At 34.1% G+C, this 27,375-nt stretch overlaps 1 protein-coding gene across 3 annotated transcripts; it reads right to left on the reverse strand.

The window, feature by feature from the left end:
* Window positions 1–709: 709 nt before the first annotated feature.
* sec24d (SEC24 homolog D, COPII coat complex component) lies at window positions 710–27,369 on the reverse strand. Of its 3 annotated transcripts, XM_058782916.1 has the most exons (24): window positions 27,235–27,369; window positions 25,912–25,965; window positions 24,844–25,042; window positions 24,488–24,590; window positions 24,265–24,407; window positions 23,921–24,172; window positions 22,965–23,134; window positions 22,773–22,884; window positions 22,551–22,678; window positions 19,021–19,159; window positions 18,766–18,881; window positions 16,264–16,388; window positions 12,665–12,856; window positions 11,868–11,961; window positions 10,188–10,304; window positions 8,898–9,068; window positions 8,679–8,775; window positions 7,194–7,339; window positions 6,790–6,928; window positions 5,798–5,916; window positions 4,808–4,987; window positions 4,531–4,722; window positions 3,377–3,469; window positions 710–2,507 (listed from the first exon to the last, which is right to left on the reverse strand). In XM_058782916.1, exons 3-24 carry the CDS (start codon window positions 24,992–24,994, stop codon window positions 2,331–2,333), a joined length of 3,156 nt encoding a protein of 1,051 aa, XP_058638899.1. In that variant the 5' UTR covers window positions 24,995–25,042; window positions 25,912–25,965; window positions 27,235–27,369; the 3' UTR covers window positions 710–2,330. The 3 variants fall into 3 exon arrangements, with proteins under 3 accessions (XP_058638899.1, XP_058638898.1, XP_058638900.1); XM_058782915.1 differs by lacking the exon at window positions 25,912–25,965 and having other exon boundaries at window positions 711–2,507; window positions 27,235–27,368; XM_058782917.1 differs by lacking the exon at window positions 25,912–25,965 and having other exon boundaries at window positions 717–2,471; window positions 27,235–27,368.
* Between the last annotated feature and the right edge of the window lie 6 nt (window positions 27,370–27,375).

Raw genomic sequence — 27,375 nt, forward strand, 5'->3', positions numbered from 1 at the left:
AAAATGCAAGTAGTGCTCACTGCTTCTGACTAAATATCCTTTGTAACATCAATAATGACTCATCTAAATTTAATTTATACAGTGAGGACTATGCAGTTATTTTATTTGATTATTATATTTCTGTACCTGATGATTTTTTTTATACTGAGCTGAAAAACCTGAAAAGCACTGTTTATTGAATTTGTGTCTGTTCAAATATATTTATTTTCTGCTATTGCTTGTAATCACCGTAATATCTGTAGAAAATATTTTTAGCACTGAGCCCATAGTAGCAGCCAAAAAGCTTTATTTTTTCCTAATATTTATTTTTCTACATTTAATGTATTTTTTTCTTACAACTGGAGTACCTGGTTTTAGTTGTTTCCTAATGAGGATTTACACTATTTTACACACTGAAGCCTAAAAGACTTTCTCGACTGTTGTCATGTCATAAGATGATCTTATGTGTGACTTGATTTTTAAAATTATTTTTCCATTTTTTAATTTTTCTTTATTATTAAAAAAAAAAAAAAATGTAGACCTACTTTTTTGTTTTGAATGTCCCAATTGAGGTACAGGATGTGAAAATTTCAGATAAATGTATATGTTATATATTTTAGTTGCATTTGTGAGTTAATAAAAATGTAGATGGTTGTTTAAAATAGGTATATAATATTATAATATCGATAAATCGATCGATATATTCCTGTATAGAATCATATCGTAGAATTTTTTGAGGTATCGGCAAATATCGTATAGCTGGGTATGAGAATCAATATCGTATCGAGAGCTCATGCCTTAACAAGGCCAGAGTGTGCTCGTCTACACATACAAAATAAGATCAATGCGTGTTGACAGTTAAATTTCACATGGTCCGCTTAAAGACTTTTGGCCCCATCGGCCTTCCATACCGATATGAGTTTAAATACATTATTAAAACTAGTTGTTCAGTTCAGTACATGATGCATAGAATTTCTGGAAATGTAATTGTATGACTACCTGAATGTTTCGGTAGTTAATTCAGTTGTAGAATGCAGTTGTCACTCCTGTGTGGGTACAGAACAGGATTAAGCACTAAAAGGTGAACTGACAACTGAGTTTAGCTACAGTGTGTATGTGGCCTATGAAAGCCATTAACTGGAGTTCAGAAAAATACACACAAAACAAATACACTTACACTTACAAGGTGAACAGGGACTACACCTTTATTCAAAAACAGCTGTATAAAGGTTTTATATTGAAATGTACATGACAGGCTGCCTTCATGAATCCTTTTTGTGTTCAATATGAAGAACCACGTATGTCGGTTCCAAAGCACTAATGAACAGGTACAAAGGCTAGATGCATGTGACCTGAGGTATAGTTGCTTACGAGTCCTTAAAATCCATCTCAAACTGTAAGAAAATATACAGTATTGGTCCAGAGATGTACCATTAAAAGTCAGAAAATATAAGGCAAATTTATTATAATAATTGCTCATGTTATAAAACATATCAGATTGGAAATGTTTCAAAGAGCAAAACTGTGTATGAAGTTAAGAATAACATAAAATGACTGGCATTAACTGCAACAAAATAAAAGGGACGTTCCACCTTTAATAAGCGTTTAGTTATTAAAAAAAGAAAAAAAAAAGATATGTTTTCTTTGAATGTCTAAAAGTTAAACTCTTAACTACAGGAAAGTCTAGTTAATTTTCTGGATATTATGGACATGATGTTAAATAGCAGTGGTGTCCCTCTAAACATTTTGAAGTACTGATGCGCAAAATAATGTTGAGTAAAAAAAATAAGACTTCAAAAAAAAAAAAAGTGGGATAGCAGACACAGCGATGCAATTGCAAGACAATTTTTGCACATGATTACAATTCAGTTTTGTGTGATGTTTTCATCCCTGAAGTCATAAAATGAAGAAAATAAAAGAGCATGTTTTGTACTGTATATATCCAGTCACAAATCAGTCTATTAATTTAATAGACACTGCACAGATTTTTCATCTGAAAACACTGTTTTCCCACTCAAATCCAAACATTACGAGCCCATTTTATTCATTTTGCTGCATTAAGGATTCAAAGAAATGTTCCCTTTGGTAAATGTAATCAGGGGGAGTGACTTAAGGAAATTATTGAGACGATCTCTCAATATAATGGCTCCTCAGAACAGGGAGAAGTGGCGCATTTGAAAGTGTTCAGTCTAAACACCCATTTCCCTCCTGTCAAACACTGAGGAATAAAGCAGAACGTTCACGCTCAACTGCAGAAAGAGAGTTTGGTCGTATATCATAGGCAGCTGTAGAGGTTATATGAGAAGAGGGCTGTGCGCTGTAACACACTTAACTGTGTGTGTGAGTGTGAGTTAAGTAAGTAGCTGCCTGATCTCGCGGTGGACGTAGCACAGGAAGTCCATGTAAGACGCTCCTCCGTGAAGACCCTTATCCTCCACCAGGTGCTGACGGAACAACATCTCCGATCGGTCCTTCTGCTTCACTATCAGCAGCTGCCCAGAGAGACGCACATCAGTCACACTGCTGATCTGAGATCAGTCAGGACAGAGAAAGATGAGCATTGAGGCAAGGGATAACACGTGAAGAAAAACGTTTGGGATCTATAAGATTTTTTTTAAAGTCTCACCAAGGCTGCATTTATTTGATCAAAATACAGTAAAAAAAATAATAATATTATCACAACTAAAAATAATTAATACATATTTGATTATATTTTAAAATGTAATTTCCTGTGGTGCAAAGCTGAATTTTCAACATCATTACTTGCGTCTTCAGTGTCACGTGATCCTTTAGAAATCATTCTAATATTCGGAATTTTGTGCACAAGAATATTTTCTTATTACTATTATTATTAAGGCTGAAAAATTATGCTACTTAATATGGGAAAATGTGATGCATATTTATTTTTATTTTTGGTGAATAAAATGTTAAAAAGAACAGCACTGATTTAAAATGGAAATCTTTTGTAACATTATAAAATGTTTACTGTCACTGTCAATTAATCTGATGCTTCCTTGCTGAATAAACGTATTAATTTATTATATATAACATTTAATGTTTATATATAAAGATAGATAGATAAAAATTTGTACACTCATGGATGACAGTACTTTTGCCAGTAGAGGGAGCTCATTAAGAGCTTTCATTTGATATATATATATATATATATATATATATATATATATATATATATCTCCATTTCACCAAAAATGTCACTTACGCCCTTCTGGTTCTCACCCCTCGATATTTAGAAAAACCCCCACCCAGAATGATACATACTTCCTCACATGCTCTGTGACACACAAACACATGAGCACCACTAGGTACTATTTAAGCCTCTTTATAACGAACAAAAGACAGACAGATATAGAGAGGAGATGGTGAAGGTGAGCTGTACCTTCATGGATGCGGCCCTCCGCTGTGAAATGCTGGAGATGATTGAATGGATCTTCCTGGAATGAGCATTATCCAGCACAGGTAATGACATCGGCTGAAAGACAATTGTAATACTAGAGTTATCACTGCAGCTCTGACGTTACTCACATAATGAGAAGAACTGGGGGGGAAAAAACAGGTGCATGATCAAAGCAACACGAGCAGTGAGATCAATTGTGCATAGAAATAATAGCCTCCTTCAAAGTAAAATATACAATCCAATCCCAATCCAAATACTGTACTACTTTTTAAAAAAAATTATAATTGTTTACCTACAAATTATTATTATTTATTCATCTTCTTGTTGTCCAGACATCAATGTTGTTACAAACTTCTACATAAGAACGATTTAATTTTTAATTTATTTATTTTCGTTTTTTGATACAACGGGTGTGAATGTTATCCAAGTGAAATGTTATTCTGACCCTTATCTGCATGAATGTGACATAATGTATTATAATAACTATAAGACAATATCTTATTTTTTAGGTGTAAAACTTTTTTAAACCGTTTGTTTCCAAGAAAATCTGGGATTAAAATCCAATTTAAACCTGGAAATATATTTTACATTTTAAATGAGTAAACAATATGATGTGAAATACATTTTTAAAAATAATAAGAGGAATCTGTACTATTTCTAGATCCCTAATCAAACAAGCACATTTTTAATCGTGGTGACACTTTTCACTAATGGTCAGATGTCCTTGCTCATATTTCAGTCCAGTTTCTCACTCAAATTGTTATGGTGATATAATCTGCAGTGAAAAATTAGACAAAATTGGACAAAGATTTGGAAAAATGTGAAAATTATCAAGCAAATCAGAAGAATTTTCATTCAATTAATTTCTCTTAGTTCTAAAAAATGAAACATTTCTTTGGAGTATATTTTGCAAGAAAAACATTTCAGTCAAAATTTCACATTTAAAGGGCACCTATTAGGCCAAATCCACTTTTAAATGGTGTTTGGACATAAATGTGTGTTGGCAGTGTGTGAACACAACCATCCTACAATGATAAAAATCCACCCACTCCTCATTTTTTTATCTTTTTTTTTTTTCAGTACTGTAATTCATTTACTGTAAAATAAAAATGTATTATGAAAGCAATGTGTCATACCCCTTCTGAGGACAGGTGGCCAAGAGAGGGCACATTGAAGAGGTTCTGGATGAGGTCGGGCGGACAGGCCTGTCCCAGCCAGAGGAACATGTAGAGCCCGTTTTCCAGCAGGAAGATGCCGGACTCGCTGAGCCGCTCCTCGGAGCAGCGCACTGGAGCCGGGATCGCCTCGCTGGACACATCCATAGTGTGCTGAGAGAGAGAGAGCAAACACATGAACTCTAGTCCTCAGGGTTTGATGTCAATGAGAGAAATGATAGATATGTGTGTAACTGACCAGCGGGATGAGGCGTGGATAGAGCAGGACCTGCGTTTCCTCCACTCCCATCGCATTGACCAGGAATCTGTGGAAGGCCCGGTCATCTGTGGAGAGCTCAGTGCTGCCCACTAGAGCCGGAGTCTTCAACAGACTGTTCATATAGACGGGAAACACCTTCATCGCATCAGGAAGGATTAGCTGCAGGGCAAAACATTCAAGAAGAGCAGTCACTTAACACAAATCAGAGTAACAAAAATAAGGCATACTGTTCAGTGTTAAGATTAAGGTTTTTTCCATAGTAATTTTTCACAGGTTTTTTACCCATATATTGAATTACACTTTGCATTGTGTTGTGTTGTACATTTTAGGGTTGAAGGAAATGTCCATAAACTTTATGGAAAAGGTAATTTTTAATTTTTTCCAGGACATTATCCATTTTTCTTACAGTGAAGTGCAGAGATAATGATATGAATCTATTTAATATAATTAAAATATGAATAGATAGGGTGCAGAGGAAAAAAAAAAGGTCTAAAAATAAAGGTACAAAAAAGACTGAAAATGGTCTCTGCACAGAAGCATTGTTATTGGTAACTAAAACTACAATTAACATTTTGTTAATTGTTAATTCAAATAAAGCTGAAATAAAATGTAAATATTAGATTCAAAATAAAACTTAAGAAAATTAGACATGTTGCCTTGGCAACTAACTAACTACAATAAGTTTAAGTACTAAAATGACAACAACAAAACAAATAAAGCTAAATAGAAATATTAAAAATAGTTATGTTTTTGCTTTGTTATGTTATAATGTTATGTTATAATAACAAAGACAAAAGCACATAATATAATTACTAAAATAAAATAAAACTGAAAATATAAAAATGAATGCTAATTCAAAAAATGTATAAATATTATTTAAATGATCCTAAAATGATGGCTGCATTATTACTGTAAATGAGTTTGCACATGCTATGTAAGCATTAATATTCAGTGAAGTGTGTCACTGACTTGGCTGGCTGCTGAGGGACTGGCGCAGCTCTTCCTGTAGCAGGCCAGCATGTGAGCCGTCTGGTTAACCAGGATTTCCCGCACCGTCTTCAGTGGCTGGTTGAGTATGGCCCGATACGCTGCAAGAGAACAGCATCCACCACAATCAATGACTAGAAAAACCATGAGCTCATGGTACATTTTTTAAATGTATTACAGTTTGAAAAACCTGCACAAGTATCCTTTATTACACTACATAAAAAACAAATTGGTTACACTTTATTTTAAGGTGTTCTTGTTACAGTGGAATTATACATTTAAGTAATATTAATTAACTACATGTACTTACTGTATGGTTAAGTTTAGGATTAGGCTTAGGGTTATTACGGCATTATTAATTGTTATTATAATAGTAAGTACATGTAACGTATGTAACAAGGACACCTTAAAATGAAGTGTTACCAACAAATCTAACTATCTAAAAAAAAAAAAAAAAACTAATACAAATCTATATAAATATGAAAAAGTAATAAATAATATAAAAATGAAAAGGTAATAAATGCATAAAAAAGACTGAAGAAAATTGTTTCTGCATCGCAGTGTTATTGTTAACAAAAACAAATATAGGTTAAATAAAATATATAAATATTAGATGAAAAATTAAACTTAAAAACTGAAATAAAATGTCTTAGTTGAAGTAATAAAATTTCTAAAACTGAGAAAAAAAATAAAGCTAAATATATATTTAAAAGAAAGAAATTAAAATAAGCACATAACTGGAATAGACTGGAAAAACCTGCACTGAGCATGTTTTGTTTCACTATAAAACCAGTCTAAAAATTAAACAAATAATAATGAGATAGTGTCAGATTGAAAAATACTTCTAGAAAGCAAGCGTTTTACAGACTTAAAATTCTCATGGTACATTTTTACATCAGTATTATGTTACAGCTTGAAGTAAATCTGCATGATGTTTTCATGAACATTCCTGTAAGAGTCGGCAAGGCGGTCACCTGACTTGGCGAAAAAGTTGATGAGGGCGTCTGTCTCACAGCTTTTGTAGAGTTCAGGCAGCTGAGAGCTGCAGTTCAGACTGAGGTTGTGAATTCGCAGCCTCCTCTGTCCACCGATGGTGGTGTAGAGCAAAGCACACTGGGAAACAGAGAAAACAAACTCACTTGCGTTGCTCTTACCAGCAAATGAATTCCAACAGCATCACATCAAAACGGTTCAATGCACTTGACTTACCAAGAAAAGATTTCATGCATCAAACAACATGTTATCAATGATGCAAAATGATTTTGCAATAAAACACATATTGAGCGCCTTAACATGTGACGTGTTTTGTTGCATTAAGTTTTCCTTTTGTATTTTTGACAGTCTTGTAACAGTCTCAGTGTCATAAGTGAAGCCTGACCTGCATCACAGCTCCAGACTCCTCGCTGAGTGTGTCGTCATGTTTAAACTCGACCGTTACGGCTTTGTCACAGTCCACTGCTGCCATTTCCACATCTGTAGTGTTGTTCATGTATATGGCACCAAAGAAATCTGTCGCCCTGAAGCCTTGAAGGATGAGGATAACGCAGAGGTTACAAAAAGCGTATGCCGTACAGCACATTACCATTTAGAGTAAGATTTCTTATGTTTCCTATGCTCAAGGCTACATTTGTTTTATCAAACAAATATTCATTAAAAACGGCATATTCAGACAAATCCAATTCTTGCTCCTTACTAATTTCGGAGTTCTTGATTCCAAAATAAAATAAATAAGTGCATTTCCATAGCATTTGTGCTTTCATCATCCATTTGTGAGATGAAGTCTTGTATTATCTCTTAATCAGCAAACATGATTTCTGTGTTCCATGATTTCTGAAGATCATTTTATGCCCAAATCTGATTTCCACTTTTTCCACTTCTTTGCAGATTGCAAGTTAAATGATACATTTTGAATACCTCTTTGACATTTGACACATATAATCCTATTTCGTGGGCATTATCCAATTAGGTAATATTAGGCCTATATTATGACAACATTGAAAACACTGTCGTTGCTACTTAATATTTTGGAGGAAATCATGAAGCATTTTTTCGATGATATTTTGATTAATATAATGTATAAAAGAACATCATTTATTTAAAATATAAATATTTTGTAACAAAATCATTTTTGGCAACATAAGGCTGTAACCATTTCTTGAACAGGGTAGGGGAAATTTTGTATTTATTTTTATAAAGCATAAATAAATAGAACAGTGAAGGAAATTCTAGGTCTAATTCTAGTTTGGAAGTAAACATTTTGGACTATTTGCAAATAATATTTTAAAATATGCACTTTTATATATTTTGAAGAAGCAATTGTATACAATTGTGTATGACCCTTTCTATGCAAAAGCAATAAAAAAAACAAAAAAAGCACTTTGACATTTGTGCCAAAAACGCAAAAGATTCTTATCTCGTCAGATTCAGTTAGGAATTAGCCTACGTGAATCACAGATGATACGATATTTTCAATTAAAAATGGCCATATTTGAGAAGAAAGTCGAGAAGTTTGCATTTCTATCTTAAAACAGTTTTTGAATATTAAGTGTTTTGCTACTTTCCTCTTATCTCGCTCTCTAAAAATGTTGCTTTTAAACCTTTTTGTCATCCTAACAACAAACAAAGTGCAGCAAAACAATGCAAGAATTTCAAATATTAAAGATAACAATTTGGCCATTTTTAATTATTGGGGAAGAATTGTTGTGGTTACAGCCTCAATTTAATTAATCCTTTTTGAACAAAAGTATTCATTTCTTTCAAAAAAACAAAAATACTGACCACAAACTTTTAAATGATAGTGTACATAGTATGTTCAACTTTACATATTGTAGCGTTCATGTACTTTTCTGTAGTTTGTTAATACCTGTGCCAGTACGGACGCGCATGATGGCGTCGAATCCGATGGACTTCTCCACATCTCTCCTGAGGTCACTGAGAAACTGCTGACCATTCACCTCCACCTGAAAAAGACAGAAATAAAGGTTTGAGGTCTGACCACAAGAGGGCAGTGAGACAAAAGAGTTCAGACTCTATTTTGTACCATATTCACAGCATCTGTGTTTCAGTACATGTTATTGTGTACCTGGAAGTTGCTGTACTTGTAGATGGAGCCACCGGTATGTGACGGCACATCGCCCATGGTGGCTATATCCACAAACTGGTTGGGAAACAGGAAGAGGTCGACACAACAGCCCTGCGCCACACAGTCTTTAGTCAGCTGCTCATACACACCCCGCTGAGGTTGGAACAGAGTCTGACAACACACACACAAATCACCATTCAGTTTATGATTTAGCATTAATGCCATAACAATGCGAATTTGTAAATAAGCTTAGACTTACTTAAATTTGACTTAAATAAATAAATGTTTAAAATTACAACTTATACTTTAATTACATTTAACATTAACATTTTATTAACTGCTTACACACATTTTCAAAACTTTGCCTCTTTTTTTCAAAACTTTACACACAAATCCAAGAATTGAATGCACAAAATGTGAAATGCCTCACATCTCTTGCAAATGAAGCACTGCATTCAAAATATCACGAACATTTCAAAAAGAAAACATTTGCAAACCTTTGCCATAATATCAATTCATGTTAGATTTTTGTGTTACATAGAGAATTGTGTGTTGTGCTTTGCAAAAGGTGTTTTATAAAATTGAAAACTGAGTTAAAGGCTGAGAATTAGTGTATGGTTTTGCAGATTTGGTGTGAGCTTCTGGTGTCTGAGTGTCAGCTTTCAGAAATTGTGTGACAAGTAAAGATTTTTTGTGGAAGCAGTTGAAAAAAACAAACAAAAAAAAACTTATGGCTTAAATAGCTCTGCACCCAACCACTAGATTACAGAAATAACTGTTCTGTTTTCCAGATGTATAAAGATTCTTAAATCAAGACAATTTACTTGAGAAGCGAGATGACAAGCTACATCTTGTTTTATGAAAAACTGATCAAAATGAAATGAAGGTTCATGATTAACAAGAACAAACATCTGGCTCAGAAAAACAACTTTCAAATGAAATGAAGCTTCAAGTTTTCATACCCTATTTATAGATATTTTCTCTTATTATAAGCATAAACTCAGTTTTGTTTAATTTCACTAAATAAATAAAGACTTTTTATCTGCATTATGCATCTCAAGCAAATGTATATTGATTCATGGATGTTTAGATATTTGTACTGGAAAATAAAACAAAAATAGTGAGAAAGATATTCATTTTGTGCAGTGCAAACAACATTTAATGCAAAGTCATTATGAATTTACGACTTTCTAAAGGCCTTTTTTATGGCCTTAATTTCTGGAAGGATGAATTACAGACTTAAGTAAGATTTTTTTAAGGCCTTTTTTCTGAAATTTAATTAAATCTTACCTTCTCCTTTTCTGTACCCACTAGTTTTCTGTCATCTCTGTTTTTCAGTTTTCCTGGAGCCTCTGCTGTTGGGATGGAGGACTGAAAGATGAAGAGTTTGCCACTGCATTCAGCTGCCTGAAGAGAGAAGAAATATCACAAAAATATAAAATCATAAAACTACTAAATGGTTTTATCTGACAGGCCAGGATGTGTTAAGAGTATATGATTGAAAGTATTTGATGAAAAGCAATGACTGAAAACTTAAGACTGAATGTCTTTAGTTTCAAAGAGTCAAAGACCAGCGCTGTCATCAGTAATGATAAACGTTGTCCCAGGCCTGTGATGGAACATTTTTATTGATATTTTTGAACACAACATCATCAAACTGAGTCATATTAATCAGAAAGTGCTTTATTGCCAAGTACATTTGCACATACAAGAAATTTGTTTTGGTGACAGAAGCAGTACACACATATATACTGTATTATATATATATATATATATATATATATTAGTTTTGTGTAAGAGGGCGCGTGTTATTTTGCTTTGTCCCATGCACTGTAGAATACAGTCAAATCATAAAATTAAAAAATGTTGTTCTCTATTAATATTTTGTTAATTTTTTGTTAAACTCAATTTGAGTGTATTGGTCATTTGGTAATAAAAACAATATTTGTATTTAGTAAAAAAGAAGCGTTTTTCCATGTCCCTTGAATGGTTGTCCACACTGCTAGGTGTGGGGGCAATAACATGCAAACAAAAAACTGCATCCAAATATCACAGTTTTCTCCAAATAAGAAAAAATACATGTGTGAATTGTATGAGTTTCTTTAAAAACACATGGTTTACATAAAATCTTTTATGTATTTATGATTTGAAAGCAAACAAATAACCCTGTTTAGGAAAGGGACATCATACCTTTCAGAAAATATCATTTGCATCTTAATTTTGCAATGAAAACATATTTAACAGTAATATATCTGTAATATATAATCCATGACAGGGAGGACATATCTTATGGTTTATGCTTCGAATAATGGCCCATAATTATCTAAAGAAATGTGTGGGAGCTCAGCCAATATGTTTCTATAGTACTTGAGTGTCTACTATTTATGAATTGGAAATTAAAAACAAAATTTTTGAGTATTGTGAGGGTTGAAAGGCACTCTATGGTGATATTAACCCATATATATAGTATACACACACACACACAGACTATATTTCTATGTCAAATAAATGCTGTTTAATCTAGGTCTAATTCTAGTTTGGAAGTAAGCATTTTTAACTATTTGCACACTTTTTTTTTTTTTACTTTTTTTTTGTAAGCCGAGCATGTTTAAATAGTTTTATATTTTTGTGAAAAAGCAATGACCGAAAGCTTAAGGTCACAGAATGAATGTGTCACTAAACACTCCTTAAAGAGTCAAAGATAGATGTTATGAAACAACCAGCACTGTCGCCAGTAATAAGCAGGAACATCGTCCCAGGCCTATGAATTCAAACAACGGCCCAAAAAACAGCTGCATATTTATCAAACAAAGCCTGCTTGCAGCATTAAAGTGCACTTTTGTTAAACGATGTAAAAAAACAACAACTAAAGGATGATGCTAAATATGCAAGTACAATTACAAAGGGACAGTACAGACAGACTGATGTCGTTGTCTGCTAAAAAGTTTAGACACTCAGATTTGTTTTTACCTTTAGTGCCTCCACACCAGCTTGGATGACGGGTGCGAAAACAGTCTCACTCTCGTTGGTGTCAGCAAACATGTCAGGGATCTGATCTAAAAGGCTAAAGAAAATACATAAAATCATATTAACAAGAATAGCCAATTTGGGTCTCGAAGTCAAGCCATGCTTTAAGATAACGAACAGTGAAACATAGAAGAGTATAGGAAGTAACGCTTGGGCAGTAATTACTGTAATTCTAGTCTGGGCTACATTTCCCAAAAGCATCGTAAGCTTAAATACATCGTAGACCCATAGAAACCAATGGAGCTAAAATCAACTTAGGCTTACGATGCTTTTGGGAAACGCAGCCCTGAGCAGTTTACAACCTCTTAGAAATGATCCATCACTCATATATCTTTAGTGATGTATGCAAAATGTTTGAATAATCCTTTTGATTCTTTTTCTATACATTATAACAAATACATTATATGACAAGAAAAAGTGTGTGTGTGTGTGTGTGTGTGTGTGTGTATAAAATGGTATAAAACGTGGGAGAAATCAGAGATTTCAAAGTTCTGCATATAGCTTAACAGATTATTTAATACCAATATCAATTACTTGCATAAGTAAGCATATAAGATATATATAAAACACTGCAATATTCCTTAATAATATGAATTGTCCATTCTGATTTAATGGTGACTTTAATACTAATATTAAATATATGCTGTATATGACTCAATGTAATAAGCCTAGAAGTGTCTTGTAAACGAAACTATTTACAGAAGAGCTTCATTTATAACTACAGACAGAAATGAACCTACTTGTTGATGACAGCTTGAGACTCCTGGAAGTTGACGAGGAATCCGTCAAGAAGTGGTACAAACATCTCAGCCACATCAGAGACCACCATCATCTGCGGCTGGGCCAGAGCGCTCTTCACATTATAGAAGTGCAGGATCTTATTATAGGTGACAAAACCCACTTTGATAGCTGAAGTCTCTGCTCCCTCCTCTCTTCAAAAGAAAAAGTACATAAGAAAATTGATCAGTAACACCAAAAAGGCTATATAAAGTGTGCCCCAAACATATGCATTTAGCATCTGCAAATATATGATACTAGAACTTTTCTCAGAACTACCTTCACTTTTAGGACACATTTTTTTGCCATTACTTTTAATCATGTTCCTGTGGCTCAGTGGTAGAGCATTGCGTTAGCAGCGCAAAAGGTTGTGGGTTCAATTCCCAAGGAACACACATACTGATAAAACAAAAATGTATAACCTGAATGCACTGTAAGTCGCTTTGGATAAAAGCTTCTGCTAAATGCATAAATGTAAATGTAATCAAACAGTGGCAGTTAATTTCTGAAGTAAGTTCTCCTTTAGATTCACACGTGTTAATCAAGTCTAATTTATTTATATAGTGCCTTTCACAATGCACATTGTTTCAAAGCAGCTTTACAGAAAATCATGATGTTAATATTTATAATATAGCAGTATCTTTGCTCTATAATATTCCTAAATATGCCAATTCAAACATGCTGTATATCATTTTCCTTGAGTATATTTTATGTATACGGATAATTAGTATGCAAAGTTGGACAAACTTATAAATCAAACTTTATATATGGGCAATAATATAGTTACATTTGATGACAAAATAAATTAAATTTGATATAAATTTGATATAAATTAAAGTAAATATCGCTTTACATGAGAGTACTGTATGTAATTCATTAAATTAACTACAGACATATTTCACAAACATTTGCAACACGAAAGACTTTCTTTTAACTGCAGTACAACTATTCTATAATTACTTTAAACTAAAACATCTTATAGCAGTGCATTAGAAAAAAGCAATGAATTAAATGCATGAGAAACATTAGCATTAAAAAATAATGATCGATGACGATAACTATTTTGAATTAGCTTTTAGTTTTAAATTTATTTTTAAAAATTGTATAATTTTTAGCAATTTTGTTATGTGCTTGTTATTTTTATTAACTAGTTGTTTTTTTATATAAATTTAAGTGTAGCTTAAAAGACGTTCATGAATGATAGAATGATAACTAAAGATACGATTCAAGAATAATAACTATAAAGATATTAGCATCCACACCAACAGACGATAATGTTCTGTTTATAATCAGCATGTGCAGCAGTTTTGTTGTTGGCCATTTTAAATGCTCGAGCTCTTTAAAGCAGGATGGATTCTGATTGGCTGTCACTGTTTTTATTATTCATCAGATTGAATAAAATATTGTTCTGAAGGTGATTCCAGCTATATCGATCCTTTGTGCTGTTATCTTGGTAGTTGTGGTGTGGACTCTGCTATTCTTTTAAATTTAAAATGATTTTTTAAACTATTTATCATCCATACACGTGTCCAAATACTACTTTGATCTGCTTTTATATTACTTTGGTGGGAAACATTGACTGTAGCAACAGAGCTAATTCCTAGAGTTAAAATAACACTATTTCTTGAATTCAGTATTCTATCCGTTTAAAGAAATGTGCACATTTCACCATCTAACATATACCAGAGACCACTGATAGCAGAGAGCTGCATTGGCCAGTAAATACATGCATTCCAGATTGAAGTCTGTATCTGGACTTTGTAGCTTTCTATGGCTATATTTATAAGATTGTAAAACATGGTGATGGTTTGAATCACTCACAGTCCATATATGCCAAGTCTGTCATTAAGCTAGAGACAAACTCTCCAATACAAATCCTATCACGCCCTAACACAGCCCATCGACTCGAGGGTGTCCAATGTGGTTTTCATTAACGGTGCGCAATCTAGCAAGCAAAGCCAGGAAGAGAGGAGAGAAATCAGATATAATACCACAGGCTTATTTGGAGTGCACTACCGGACTGCTTTCACAGTGAGGTCAGATCCCAAACAAATAAGGACATACCCTTAGGAACCAGCCGAGTAGAGGTAAGGAGTTTAGCAGGGTGAAAAAAGTCTGAAATACAGTAGAGTATATAAGTTCCTCAGAGGTGAATCAAAAGCTCACCTCTCAGCTGGCCGTCACCCAAAGAAACGGTATAATTGAAGCCATGTGTACCACCAAACATTTAAACACTTGGAAATGCTGCAGAACTAGAGCCGCTGAACCTCCTGACTTCCTTCAGGCAGACATTTTCAAATGATGAGATATTGGAATTGTTTCTTCCCCTAGTTTTGTTTTTTCTTGCTTGTTCTCCCGTTACCATATTTGGCAGGAGATCGGCGCTCTTTTTCAGCTGGATTCGTTCACATTCCAGGCTGATAGTAGCTGAGATGAACATGTGTTGAACCTGAGAGGTGCGGACAGAATACAGAGGGATGGCTTCTGCCCAAGGCTTCAACTTTACTCCACAGATCCTCCCAGCCAAACACCTGGAGCTGGCCGTCAGTGTGTGGGATGGGGGATGAAAGCAATCCTAAATATATCTGCAGCCAAACCCAGGTCTTTACAGTCTGAGCTGTCCAAATATTAAAATACTAACAGAATGATATTCCATTCTATTCCCTCTGCTAAATTTCAGTCCACCGGCCAGTACAGAGTCGACATGCACATGGGCTGCTGACAGGTCAGATGTTCACAATTTGCTGAAATGTTTTAAAATGTTTTTTTTATATATTTTCATATAATTTATTTATTAAGAATCATTTAAAAATATAAATTAGATCCAGAATTATCATTAAAACTAATTATATAATATGTATAAAAATCATTTGTAAAAAAAAAAAAAAAAAAAAAAAGTAAACAGGAAAAAAAAAAAAAAAGCAATTACAAATTGTGAACAGTGTTATTTAGTATTATTTTAGTATGTATTACTTATAATAATGTTATATTATAAATATATTAATTAATTATAATAATTTAATATTTCTTATTTTGTATTAATATTTTGAATTAGCTTTTATTTTTAAACTTACATTTTATTTTTATTTTATGTACTTTTGTCATTTTTATTAGATTTTGTTTTTCAAGAAAATATTAAGCTAGGTTGAATTTATTTTATTTCAGTTTCAATTTTAGTTTTTTATTTATTTCCAGTTTCCAGTTTAATTTCAGTGCTTCAATTTTTTCCATTATAATTGGGGATTTTTTCTAATATTTTAATTTAATATTATTTTAGTTTAATTTCAATGAACAACGTTTTTTTTTTTTGGTTTTTTGCAATAGCTATAGTTTCAGTTAACAATAACCCTGGTGGTAAAAAGAAAAGAAAAAAAATCCCTAAATACAGACTTTAACCTGAAATCTTGATGTTGAATAGTAAAAAAAAAAAAAAAAAGGATCCATATTCAAAATCCAAGAAAACAAATCCAATAGAGTTATTATGAAGAAAAATGGTGATTTATCATATTTCTCCCCCTCATTTTCTTTAAATATAAACAGCAAACATCATCTCTCAACTTACTTCGGAAGTCGGTCAAGCATTGTCTTCAGTTCCTCGCATATTAGTTTGACAAGTCCACTTTTTATGTTGTTGTAGGAGACATCGATCATGAAGATGTAGGCAGGAGGATTAGGAGGCTTATTATTCTTAAAGACAAAAAAGAACATCACAGAATGAATTATGGTAGTTCATGGTAGTCCAACTTCAAAGTGGGCTGTTTTTGCTTGTTCTTTACAGACTTCGTACACATATCTCGTGGCAGAGAATACATATAAAGTTTGCAATCATGTGAAAGCATATCATATGCATGAGAAAGCTTATTTTAAAATCTTTTTATATATAGAAATGCCAAGATGAACATATTACAGTTTTTCAAAACACGACACTGTGGGCAGTAGGATCACGGTAAAGATTCCTTGTTTTGAATCTCAGAGAACAGTATGCAGTATGGATCAGCTGTGATGATTTTATTAAGCACTACATGAGCTGATCCTCAAATATGAATAAACATCTGAGAGAAACAGGAGTCCAGATAGAAGATTATGGTGTCAGGCTGAGATGAGGAACCCAGGTACAGACTGGGGCCAAAAATGTTTCATGAATCTCTTTAGTCTGATAACGGAGTTGAAATTAAGTTAATTTGAGATTACAGCCTACTTTTCACCCTGATCCGTGAGAATGTAATACACAATGCATCTCAAGTTTCTAAAGTATTCACACCCTGGCTTTTAAAGAAATAGTTCAACCAAAAATGTTCTCACCCTCAGGTCATCGAGTTTGTTTCTTCATCTGAACAGATTTGGAGAAATGTAGCATTGCATCACTTGCTCACCAGTGGATCCTCTGCAGTGAATGGGTGCCGTCAGAATGAGAGTCCAAACAGCTGATAAAAACATCACAATAATGCACAAGTAATCCACACCACTCCAGTCCATCAGTTAATGTGAAGTGAAAAGCTGCATGTTTGTAAGAAACAAATCCATCATTAAGACATTTTTAACTTCTTCATTTTAAATCCATAATGCATAATAACGCTTCCTTCCAGTGAAAAAGGTCTATCACTTGTTGTCAAAATCCACCCACATATTTGTTTAGAGATGTTTTGGACTATGTTCATTGTAAACAATCCTTGATCTGTACATATTTCTCTGCTGATTCAGACAAGACAACTTTTTTTTTCCTTTTTTTTTTTTTTTTAAGAGAAAGCAATATTATGGGTAGAGGACACATACTTTAGCCAGAAGCAGTGGTTTGTAGTTAAAAACATCTCAAATCTGAAAACGTCAGATGATGTTGCTTTTTTCCTTTTTCTTTACAAACATGCAGCTTTTCACTTCTTAAGACATTAACTGATGGACTGGAGTGGTGTGGATTACTTGTGGATTATTGTGATGTTTTTATCAGATGTTTGGACTCTCATTCTGACGGCACCCATTCACTGCAGAGCATCCATTGGTGAGTAAGTGATGCAATGCTATATATTTCTCCAAATCTGTTCTCATGAAGAAACAAACTCATCTAAATCTTGGATGACCTGAGGTTGAGTGCATTTTCATTTTTGGGTGAACTATTCCATCAATATTACATCGCCTTCTTGAGCATCAGCGAATTTTTGCCATTTTATTAATAGCTAAATTACTCCCTCAACTGTCCACACTGTGAAAATATGGCTCTCAAAATGACATATTCACTTACAGAAATAGCTCAAATATGCAAAAGATGCTGGAAAACTGGACTTTTATAAAGCACAACAGGCAGTTTAACTACTCAGAACAAACGAGGGACTCATGAACAACTATCACAACACAAAGTTGTGGATCATCCAGGTAATGGCAAATTCATATGTAAACTTTTGAAATGGGTCATTTTGGTAAATCTGTCATTATTTTGTTTTGTGAAATAGCTTTTTCAGGGCAGTGTTAATGCAAAACAAAATGCTTTTTTTATCATTTTGCAGATTCTGTAAGGTATATGCAAACTTTTGACTTAATTACAAAAGTATTAGTATTAAGTATAAAATGTTTCATTAATATTGCAAAATATACATTCTGTGCATTTTAGAAAAAAAAAGTAAACTTTCAGCTGACCTGCTTGCAGAACAGCATAAAAATGGCCTTTATAAAACGTTAAATGTGCCTTTGTATAATCAAATAAAGGATCATTTGTGTTGTACTCGGAAAATAAATTGTGTTCCTCATTTTAAACATATCATATGTTTATTGTCAAGATTTAATTGTATATGCCTGAATAAAATATGCAATGTGACTGCCAAGAAAGAAACCTTTCTCAGCTGCTTCCTAGGGCAAGTTGACCCCGTTTGGACAAAACAAATAGTCTCTAATAATCCACACTCTCTCTCCATTACATTTCTAGAGGGAAATTTTGTTAGTGAAGGACTTATAAATCAAATATAACCTATTAATAATAAACCTTACTAATCTAATAAAATCTGACTGTGACCATTGTACACTTGGTAAAAAGTAAAAAGTTTACATCCTAATTTTCATACAAGTTCTCTGTTACCTTGCAGTAATCCAGTGTGGCAATGAACTCGTACGAGCCCAAAGACAGTTCTGGTCTCTCATACAGATCCATTCTTCTCCCCATATGGTCCAAATGCTGGAAATACTGCACTGGAACTAGAAAGGTAGTGAAAACCCATTTTTAGAAACACTTTTTTTAGCTACGACTGCACAGACAAATAGTCCCTACCATATGTTGACAGGAAACACAGCGTAGGAATTAAGGTCTCAGCAGTCTCAATGGTACAGTACCAACCTTCATTAACGCAGCTGCAGAAAACACACTGGTAGCGTCGTCCTCCATCAATAAACTGCATGTAAGGACACATGTAGGCCTTACAGCGGTTGCAGCGGATTGGTCCAGTCTCACCGTGATTTACAATGTACAGAGGAGTCTATAGAGATCAGAGTGAGAATGAAAAATATGACCTCTTTACTGTAACATATACCATGAGGTTTTTATATGCTAACATATAGTTGCACATACACTACCCTTCAAAAGTTGTTTTGGTTTAATTTATACGTTTAGTCAGTAAGGATGCATTCAATTGATAGTAGAGGATTTATGATACAAAAGATTTATATTGCAATTAAATGCTGTTTTGAACTATTCATCAAAGTATTCTGAAAAAAAAAAATGTATCATGGTTTCCACAAAAATATGAAGCAGTACAACTGTTTTCAACACTGATAATCTGAAATGTTTCTTGAGCAGAAAATCAGCATATTATAATGATTTCTGAAGGATTATGTGACAATGAAGACCGGAGTAATGATGCTGAAAATTTAGCTTTGCATCATAGGAATAAATCATTTTTAAATATATTAGAATAGAATATAGATATTTTAAATTGTAATAACATAAAATATATTTACTGTATTTTTGATCAAATAAATGCAGCCTTGGTGATCACAAGAGACTTTTTTTTTAAAAAAAACAAAAAACAATTAATATTAGAGACTCCACATTTTTGAATGGTAGTGTATACAACTGTAAATAAATAAATAATAATCACATTTAACATTTTAGATGGAAAAAAGTTAATTGTTATCTTCATTAACTGAAGGTGAACAAATACATCATACTAATCTGTAGCTCTGTGGTTACTGTGCAGTTCAACTTGTTTACAAAGATACAATATAAAGTTCATAGATATTAAAATGAAAAAAAAAAGGTCGACCTGAGATCATTAAGTTTCAATTACATTAATAATTTTCAGTCAGCTTCTAAACTAAAGTCCAAAACAGAAAAAAGGAGGATTTTGCGCTTGCTTCCATCCACATTTAACACATATTTCAGCCTGTAATCCTTTTTTTTGGATACATAGTAAACTCATTTCAAGGGCTGAGTTTTTGCTCTTTGGTGGAATTAAATTTAATAAGGTGCTACTGCAACATCTGAGCTATCAGAGACGATGATTGGTAATACTTCAGATTAGGGAAAACACACTTATTATTAACTTTCCCTCAATAAACTCCTAATTTGCTGCTTATTGTTAGTAAGATAACTGTTGTAATAGGCATGTTTAGGTATAAGGTTGGCTTAAGGGCTCTTGATATGTGCTTTATAATTAGCCTACTAATAAATACCCAATATGCTAGTAATATGCATGCTAATAAGCAACTACTGAATAGTGTTCCCTAATCTAAAGTGTTAGCCGATGAGCTTTTATTAAGGTGAAAGGAGGCAATGGATAATAAATGAACTTATTAACTTTGGCTCATATATGCAGCAATGTGGAATCACAAAGTTCAAAATCAAAACTGTTTGCAGTGTATTGTGCCTTAAAATGTGGACTCGCTTCTTCCTTTATTTGAGAGCACAATAAACTATTCCTCTGACATGCTCCTTGGAGACTGAACCTAAACTAATTAGCCTCTCATGAGAATACTAACATTTCCTAAAAAGGCTCTGAAGCGTAATGATGAAGGGTAAAGCAATGAGAGACTCCAGAGTTAAACAAGTCTTGAAGGCACCAAAACCACTTTTAAACTACTGACACAATAAACTGAGGGGACACCCATGAATTAGAGTTTGACTATATTCCAAAGGCAGTCATTTCCAAAGATAACACCATGGACAACAACAAAGAAAAGTTCACTCATTCAGGCTCATGTTGTTCCAAACCCGTCTGATTTTAATTTTACATTTTAATAAACACAAAAAGAGAAGTTTAGCAGAATGCTCACGCTGCTCTTTTACGTATAATGACCAGAGCTGTCAAGCTCCAAAATGAGCAAAAAGCACATCAGTATACAGCTCTCAAATCTCATTAAATCTACTGTATGAATATGTAAATATTAAAATTACACAAAAGAGATGAGTGTTTCGGCAGAGAAAATAAATTATGGTATGACTTTAAAAGATTGGGAATACAGCGCAAGTCACATGGAAAAAAATGTAACGGTACTTTTATTGTGTTTTTCTTGTCATTTTTTGGAGGTAGACAGCCCCTGGTCTTCATTACATTTTTTGTATGGAACAGAGTACCTAAAAAAAACTTTGGTTACACTTTATTTTAAGGTGTCCTTGTTACTGTTAATTAACTACATGTACTTACTATATGGTTAGGGTTAGGATTATATAATTACGCATAATTTGTTGTTGTTATTATAATAGTAAGTACATGTAACGTGAAACACAGGACACAGGATTACTTTGAATAAAGTGTTACTAAAACTTTCCTATGAATTCCTTTTGAGTATCACAGAAGGAAAATCATATGGTTAGAAGTGAATTTTGATTTCTATGCTGTTAAGACTAGAATATCCATTATGGAAAAAGAAGCACACTTAATTGTATTGAATGTGCACATGTAGTGTACTTCAAATCTTAAAAGTATGTTTTTAAAAACTTTACTTTCAGATAATGTAGGTAGCCTATAATAAAATGAAAGGCCACTTTAGTGAACTTAAAGAGAGTACCAATTCATGGCCATGTATCTTAAAACACTTAATTACTTTTTTAAAGTGAACTTTGAAATAATGTTATGTTAAAGGTTTTACATTAAAGCACATTATAAAATCATTAGGTTTTAATCATCTTTTGTCATGCTTTATTTTGATGTGATGACTAACATACTAAATTATAAATTATAATTTTAACCATAGTATTTTATTTGAAATTACATTTCTTACATTACATACTTAAGTGGGTCAAAAAAAAGCAACTTATTGCATTTATTATAAATGTAAACTACTGTAAAATACATTTTCATTTAATTGCAATTAATATGCAATTATGTGTCTGAAAACATTACTTTCAGTTTGCACTTAAGTATATTATTTTAAAATACATGATTTTTGTAGTAATTACTCTTGCTAAAGTGTACTTATTTTTAACAAGAGAACATACAGGTATGTACTGTATAGTTTTACTATACATAGCACCAGGGTGCAATTTGTGAAAAAAGCAGAGGGGGGGATGCTTTTGAAAACTTTTTTCACTCCAGGGTGAGGCCTAACCTAATGTTAGTGTAATCTGTTAACAACGCAAATCATAAATCCGTCTTTTTAGGCAAGTAAATGGATGTCACGGGGGGGAAATCCCCCCCTCTATCCCCCTAGGCAAATCGCACCCTGCAAAGCACTAAACATTATGTACTTCCCCAAGACACGGTTTTATAATCACATGTAAAACATACTAAATATTCCTCTGACAGAGTCATGTAGCATTCTTCATTTGTAAATCATGTCTGCTAAAAGAATAAATGTAAAAATAAATATAGTATATAAACTCAAAACTGAAGAAAGGCAAAAATCAGAGTGCTGAGAAATGCTGCATACCTCATTTTTGGGCACGGTGGCGAAGGGTTTGATAATGGCTGCCAGAGGCACTTTGCACTGCTTTGCAAGGTCAGCAGTGCAGGGGAAGGAATATGTTGTGCACCGCATGAACCTTGGGCTTGCATTCCCTTAAATGGCAAAAAACAAACGTTTACTATATTAAACAAAAGCACCTTTATGCTAATATTAGGAGTGAAGTGCAAAGACAGTTCCCATGCTTACCTTGATCCTGTACTGTGAAATCTGTGGTGACCAGTGGAGGCACCTGACCTCTGATGTTTGTGACATACACCTGGCCTCCTCTCTTAGCCTGGTCATCCTCAATCACTTGCGTCTGCAACAGACAAGTCAGTGTACCTTGAAATGTGCACAAATTTAAATACTTTTACACTATTAAGTAGCATTTTTTATTACCGTGCTTGGAATGGAGTCCGGGTCCAGCTTCTTTTGAGGAGGGCCTGCCATTTGTGCTGGACCTCCAGGAAAGCCTCCTGGGAAAGCGCCTGATTGTGGCCCTGCCATCTGTGGTCCTGCCATTTGTGGTCCTGCCATTTGCGCACCATACGGGCCTGACATCGGGCTCCCTTCAGATCAGAAACAAAAAGGGTTATTTAAGCTAGTCAACATTTGCCTCTAAAAATACTAAGAGTCGAGAGGCGAGGTGTGTAATTTCTGAACCACAAATGCAAGTGAAAAAATTAAGACAATTCTGTTAACACAACTCACATTTAGTCAGATAGTCACGAACCAAATTCACACAACTGGTTGAAATAATGCTGCTGCAGGACTCGTAAAAGAGGCCTCTCTCATAAAACAGTGGCTACCCAGTGAAGTCTGAACAAACTTTTTTTTTTTTAAGTCTCATGAAGGTGGATTGTTTTTTACAAGGATTTAGGATTAACATATACACTACCAGTCAAAAGTTGGGAATAATTAAGATGTTTCTATATTTTTGAAAGAAGTCTCTTATGCTCACCAAGGCTACATTTATTTGATTAAACAAAATATATTATGATATTACAGTTTAAAAGAACTATTTTCTATCTTAATACATTTTTAAATGTATTTTATTTCTGTGATGCAATGCTGAATTTTCAGCATCAATACTCCAGTCTTCAGTGTCACATGATCCTTCAGAAATCATTCTAATATGTGACCCTGGACCGCAAAACCAGACGGGTCATTTTTTTTTAAAATCGAGATTTATATATCATCTGAAAGCTGAATAAATAAGCTTTCCACTGATGTATGGTTTGTTAGGATAGGACAATATTTGGTCGACCCTTATGACTGGTTTTGTGGTCCAGGCTCACAAATATAAGCTCCTGAACTATTTCTTAAACACTGGTGCAAAATTTCCTAGTTTTTACCTGGTTGCTGTGGATAGCCTTGGGGTCCCAGTGGTGGTTGGTGGACACCTGGTCCAGGTGGGCCAGACATTCCCATTGGCGGAGCTGTCACAGAACCCATCGTAGCCATTGGTGGAGGAGATCCAAGAGAGGGCAGCTGCTGTCCCGGTGGAGAAAGGGGCGGATGTCCCATTGCTGTTGGTGGTGATGTTTGAAACTGTTGTGGTGCTGCTGAGCTGGAAGAAGACTGCGGTATCTGCATGGGCCTTTGGCCTAAAGATAACAGTGCATGGGTATAAAACAGCTGTAACAGCGTCTGAAAGTCAATTCACTTCAGAATCAATATAAAATGGCATATAACTTACCATATCCTCCGATGTTCATGGCACTCATTTGATTGGTCAGCTGTTGAGTTGGAGGCGGGGCTTGTGCCATACTATGAAAAGCACTTTGAGGAGGCTGTCCATAAGGAGACATGGAAGGAGCTGAAGCAACAGGAGGAGGGAAACTGATGGGAGCAAAAAACATATATTAAAACATAAAAATTGCAATTTCAAAAATGTTTCATCACATTGAACCAGTATTCACCTGTGGGGATGGGCCCCATTTTGCTGAATGTTAGCACCATACTGGCTGGATACTGGTGGTGGAGGCATCCCAGAAGAAGAGGAGGCAGGAGGCTTGAGCACACCTAGAAAACAACAGCATTCGTTTTTAACATGTACATAAGTACGTGAGAAGATTTAACTGTGATCAAATGAATTTCAGCATATAAAATACAGAGTATGCAGGGACAGCTGACACTATAAGGAAAAGCAGTTTCATAACGGATTGACCCTGTGTGTTTATTCAAGCTGAGGCAGTGCTGAGACTCCTATATCATAGGGACAAGATGAAACTTGCCAGTTTTAGAACAGAACTCAACAAAAGAAGATTCACTTTACCTGTCGGAGGGGCGGAGTAACCCTGTGGTGGAGATCCATACACGCCGTAATGCGACTGAGGTGGGGGGTTCCCAAAACCTGCAGAGTACCCCCCCATTCCAGCCTGGGCCTGGGAGTATGGAGGGGTGGCAACATAACCTTGCTGACTCATCCTACTGTTATACCTCTTTCATTCCAGTCTGGGATAAAAAAGGGTGACCTGGAATAGAAGAAAGGGGGTGAATTAAAGTGAAAGTGACGTGACATACAGCCAAGTATGGTGACCCATACTCGGAATTCGTGCTCTGCATTTAACCCATCCAAAGTGCACACACACAGCAGTGAACACACACACACCGTGAACACACACCCGGAGCAGTGAACTACTTTATATGTGTGCAATGTGACCTTTCCATCAAACTTCATTCGTTTTGTGGGTTTAAAAACAGAAATACACATGAACTTTTAATTTTGAAGTCATGAAACTTGCATTCGGCCCAATACTAAGCATTATGGAAAAAGAAGTACACTTTAGCATACTTTGAAAAAGAGTACTAATTGTGGAAAGAATATACTTAAGTGCTAACTGAATGTAATGTTTTCAGGCACTTAATTGCATGTTAATTGCAATTAAATGAAAATATATTATAATTTAAATTTACATTGCAATTTTAGATTTTCAGTGCCTTTTATCCACTGAAGTAGGATTTAGCACATCTTTATATGTAATTTCATAATTCTATTGTCCTTGAAACATGGTTTAAGTGTACTCCTGAATTTATTGACAAGCATTTATGCTAAACTAAAATGTACTTTAATGTCATTTCTATAGAAAATTCTATGCCATGTGTTTAAATATATACTTCCAGATATTTAAATATATACTTATATAATTCCGACTTAGTAATTACAATTTACGTTGCAATTTAGTACACATCAAGATAAGTGTACTTTTGTAAGCGTGACAAAAGCTTTAACATTTTAATTACAAAGTGCACTTTTTAAAAGGTTGTAGAGGGAAGGAAACCCAGAAGCAGTTTGTTGTAAAATTATGTGATAATGAAATGTTTTCTACAGTTTAGACTTTACCTGATATGATTAGCGCAACCCTAAGCATGTGCGATCAGGAACTTTGTCACTAGACTGAGATAAGAGGAGTTTATGATAACACAATCGACCAAGAATACATACGTATATACAAAATGTGAATATAATGGTTTGACAATTGTATTCAGCCTTTAAATTAATTAATTGTATAACTTCACCATAAATAATAAGGTAATGGCAATGTGCTGAAATGGGCATCTCTATTGTATCTGTATGTCATTAAATCATGTAATGTTTATTTACCAACCTACTTGAGCTATTAAATGCTGTAAAATGTACTGGTTTTAATATTCCCACTACAAAGGTCAGATGATGATTTAAAGTTAAACAAAAATGCCCTAAACCAGCAAAACAGTGTTGTAAAAATGAAATGAAATCATTAGGCCTACATAAAAAAACAACATAAACAAGAATGATGTTCATGCAGGGAATTTCCCATAAACTGAACAGCATTCATACTTTACTGTTTTTTAAATAAATCAGTCAAATGACAATTATGGTTTTCTAATATATAATATTGATTTACCATTACAGCTGATCAATTAATAGGTTTTTACTGTAGCACTTTACATTTTCTGCATTAAACTAACATTTGTACAATTAATTATAGGCCTTAAGTACGCCTACTAGTTGTAATAAACTTCTACGTATACAAATAAACTAACTATCCCTACTGAATATTTAACACAGCATAGCTTGAAAACAACTCAAAGCAAAAAAATTAAAATTAAAATAAAAAAAAACAAAAAAAAAAACAAAGCAATGTCCTCCGTTTATTAAATACAAATCCTCTAAACTGAACACTGGGCTGCTCTTTCTCTAAAATGATTGGCCTGTCCGAGACATCATGTCAGTATTTCTGCCAGAGGCCTTCAGCAATTCTCAAGGTAAGATAATAGTTCATTTATATCATTCAACACACGATATTCAGAGCAGTGCTGATGTAACAGAGATGCTATGCTGTGAATGTACAGTCGCCACTGCCCTGAACTGCCACGTCAAAGACCGCTATGACAGACCTGTAATGTTTCACTTTACTGAATAAAGTCCATATTGACAGACTTCAGCACGATCGATAAACTGATGATAATGCGCGTGGACCAGCTGTCGGCGATACAAAGTTACGAAATATTTTCTGCCAGAGACGGAAACTGGCATACTGTACAAGCCAAGCTTACAGATATAGCTATAGGTACAGTATGTGAATAATGACTCTTAGAGGCTACGGTAAAAATAAGGCTGTCTTTCAAAAACCATCTTTGGTTTGTTAGTTTATTAGTGCATAACAACATAATAGAGACTCACCTGAAGGAAACTGATGAACTGCGTCCTTTCCTCTGCTGATGTTGAATCGCGTGCCGAAAGTGCCACGTCAAACTCCAGCACAGCGCCGGTGTCGCGAGCGTCACGGAGCAGCCGCCTCTGCGCATGCGCACACCAATGGGA

The sequence above is a fragment of the Onychostoma macrolepis genome, chromosome 07 (assembly GCF_012432095.1).
Source record: "Onychostoma macrolepis isolate SWU-2019 chromosome 07, ASM1243209v1, whole genome shotgun sequence".
In the NCBI taxonomy this organism is placed as follows: Eukaryota; Metazoa; Chordata; class Actinopteri; order Cypriniformes; family Cyprinidae; genus Onychostoma; species Onychostoma macrolepis.

Bases quoted from the DNA above. Each gene is read 5' to 3' on its own strand.
- sec24d (XM_058782916.1), bottom strand. From the start codon at position 24,994: ATGAGTCAGCAAGGTTATGTTGCCACCCCTCCATACTCCCAGGCCCAG. The intron at 24,408-24,487 runs GTGAATACTGGT...TGCTCCCATCAG, and splicing joins AATGGGGCCCATCCCCACAG to TTTCCCTCCTCCTGTTGCTT. The intron at 4,988-5,797 runs GTCAGTGACACA...TTTGCCCTGCAG, and splicing joins GTCCCTCAGCAGCCAGCCAA to CTAATCCTTCCTGATGCGAT.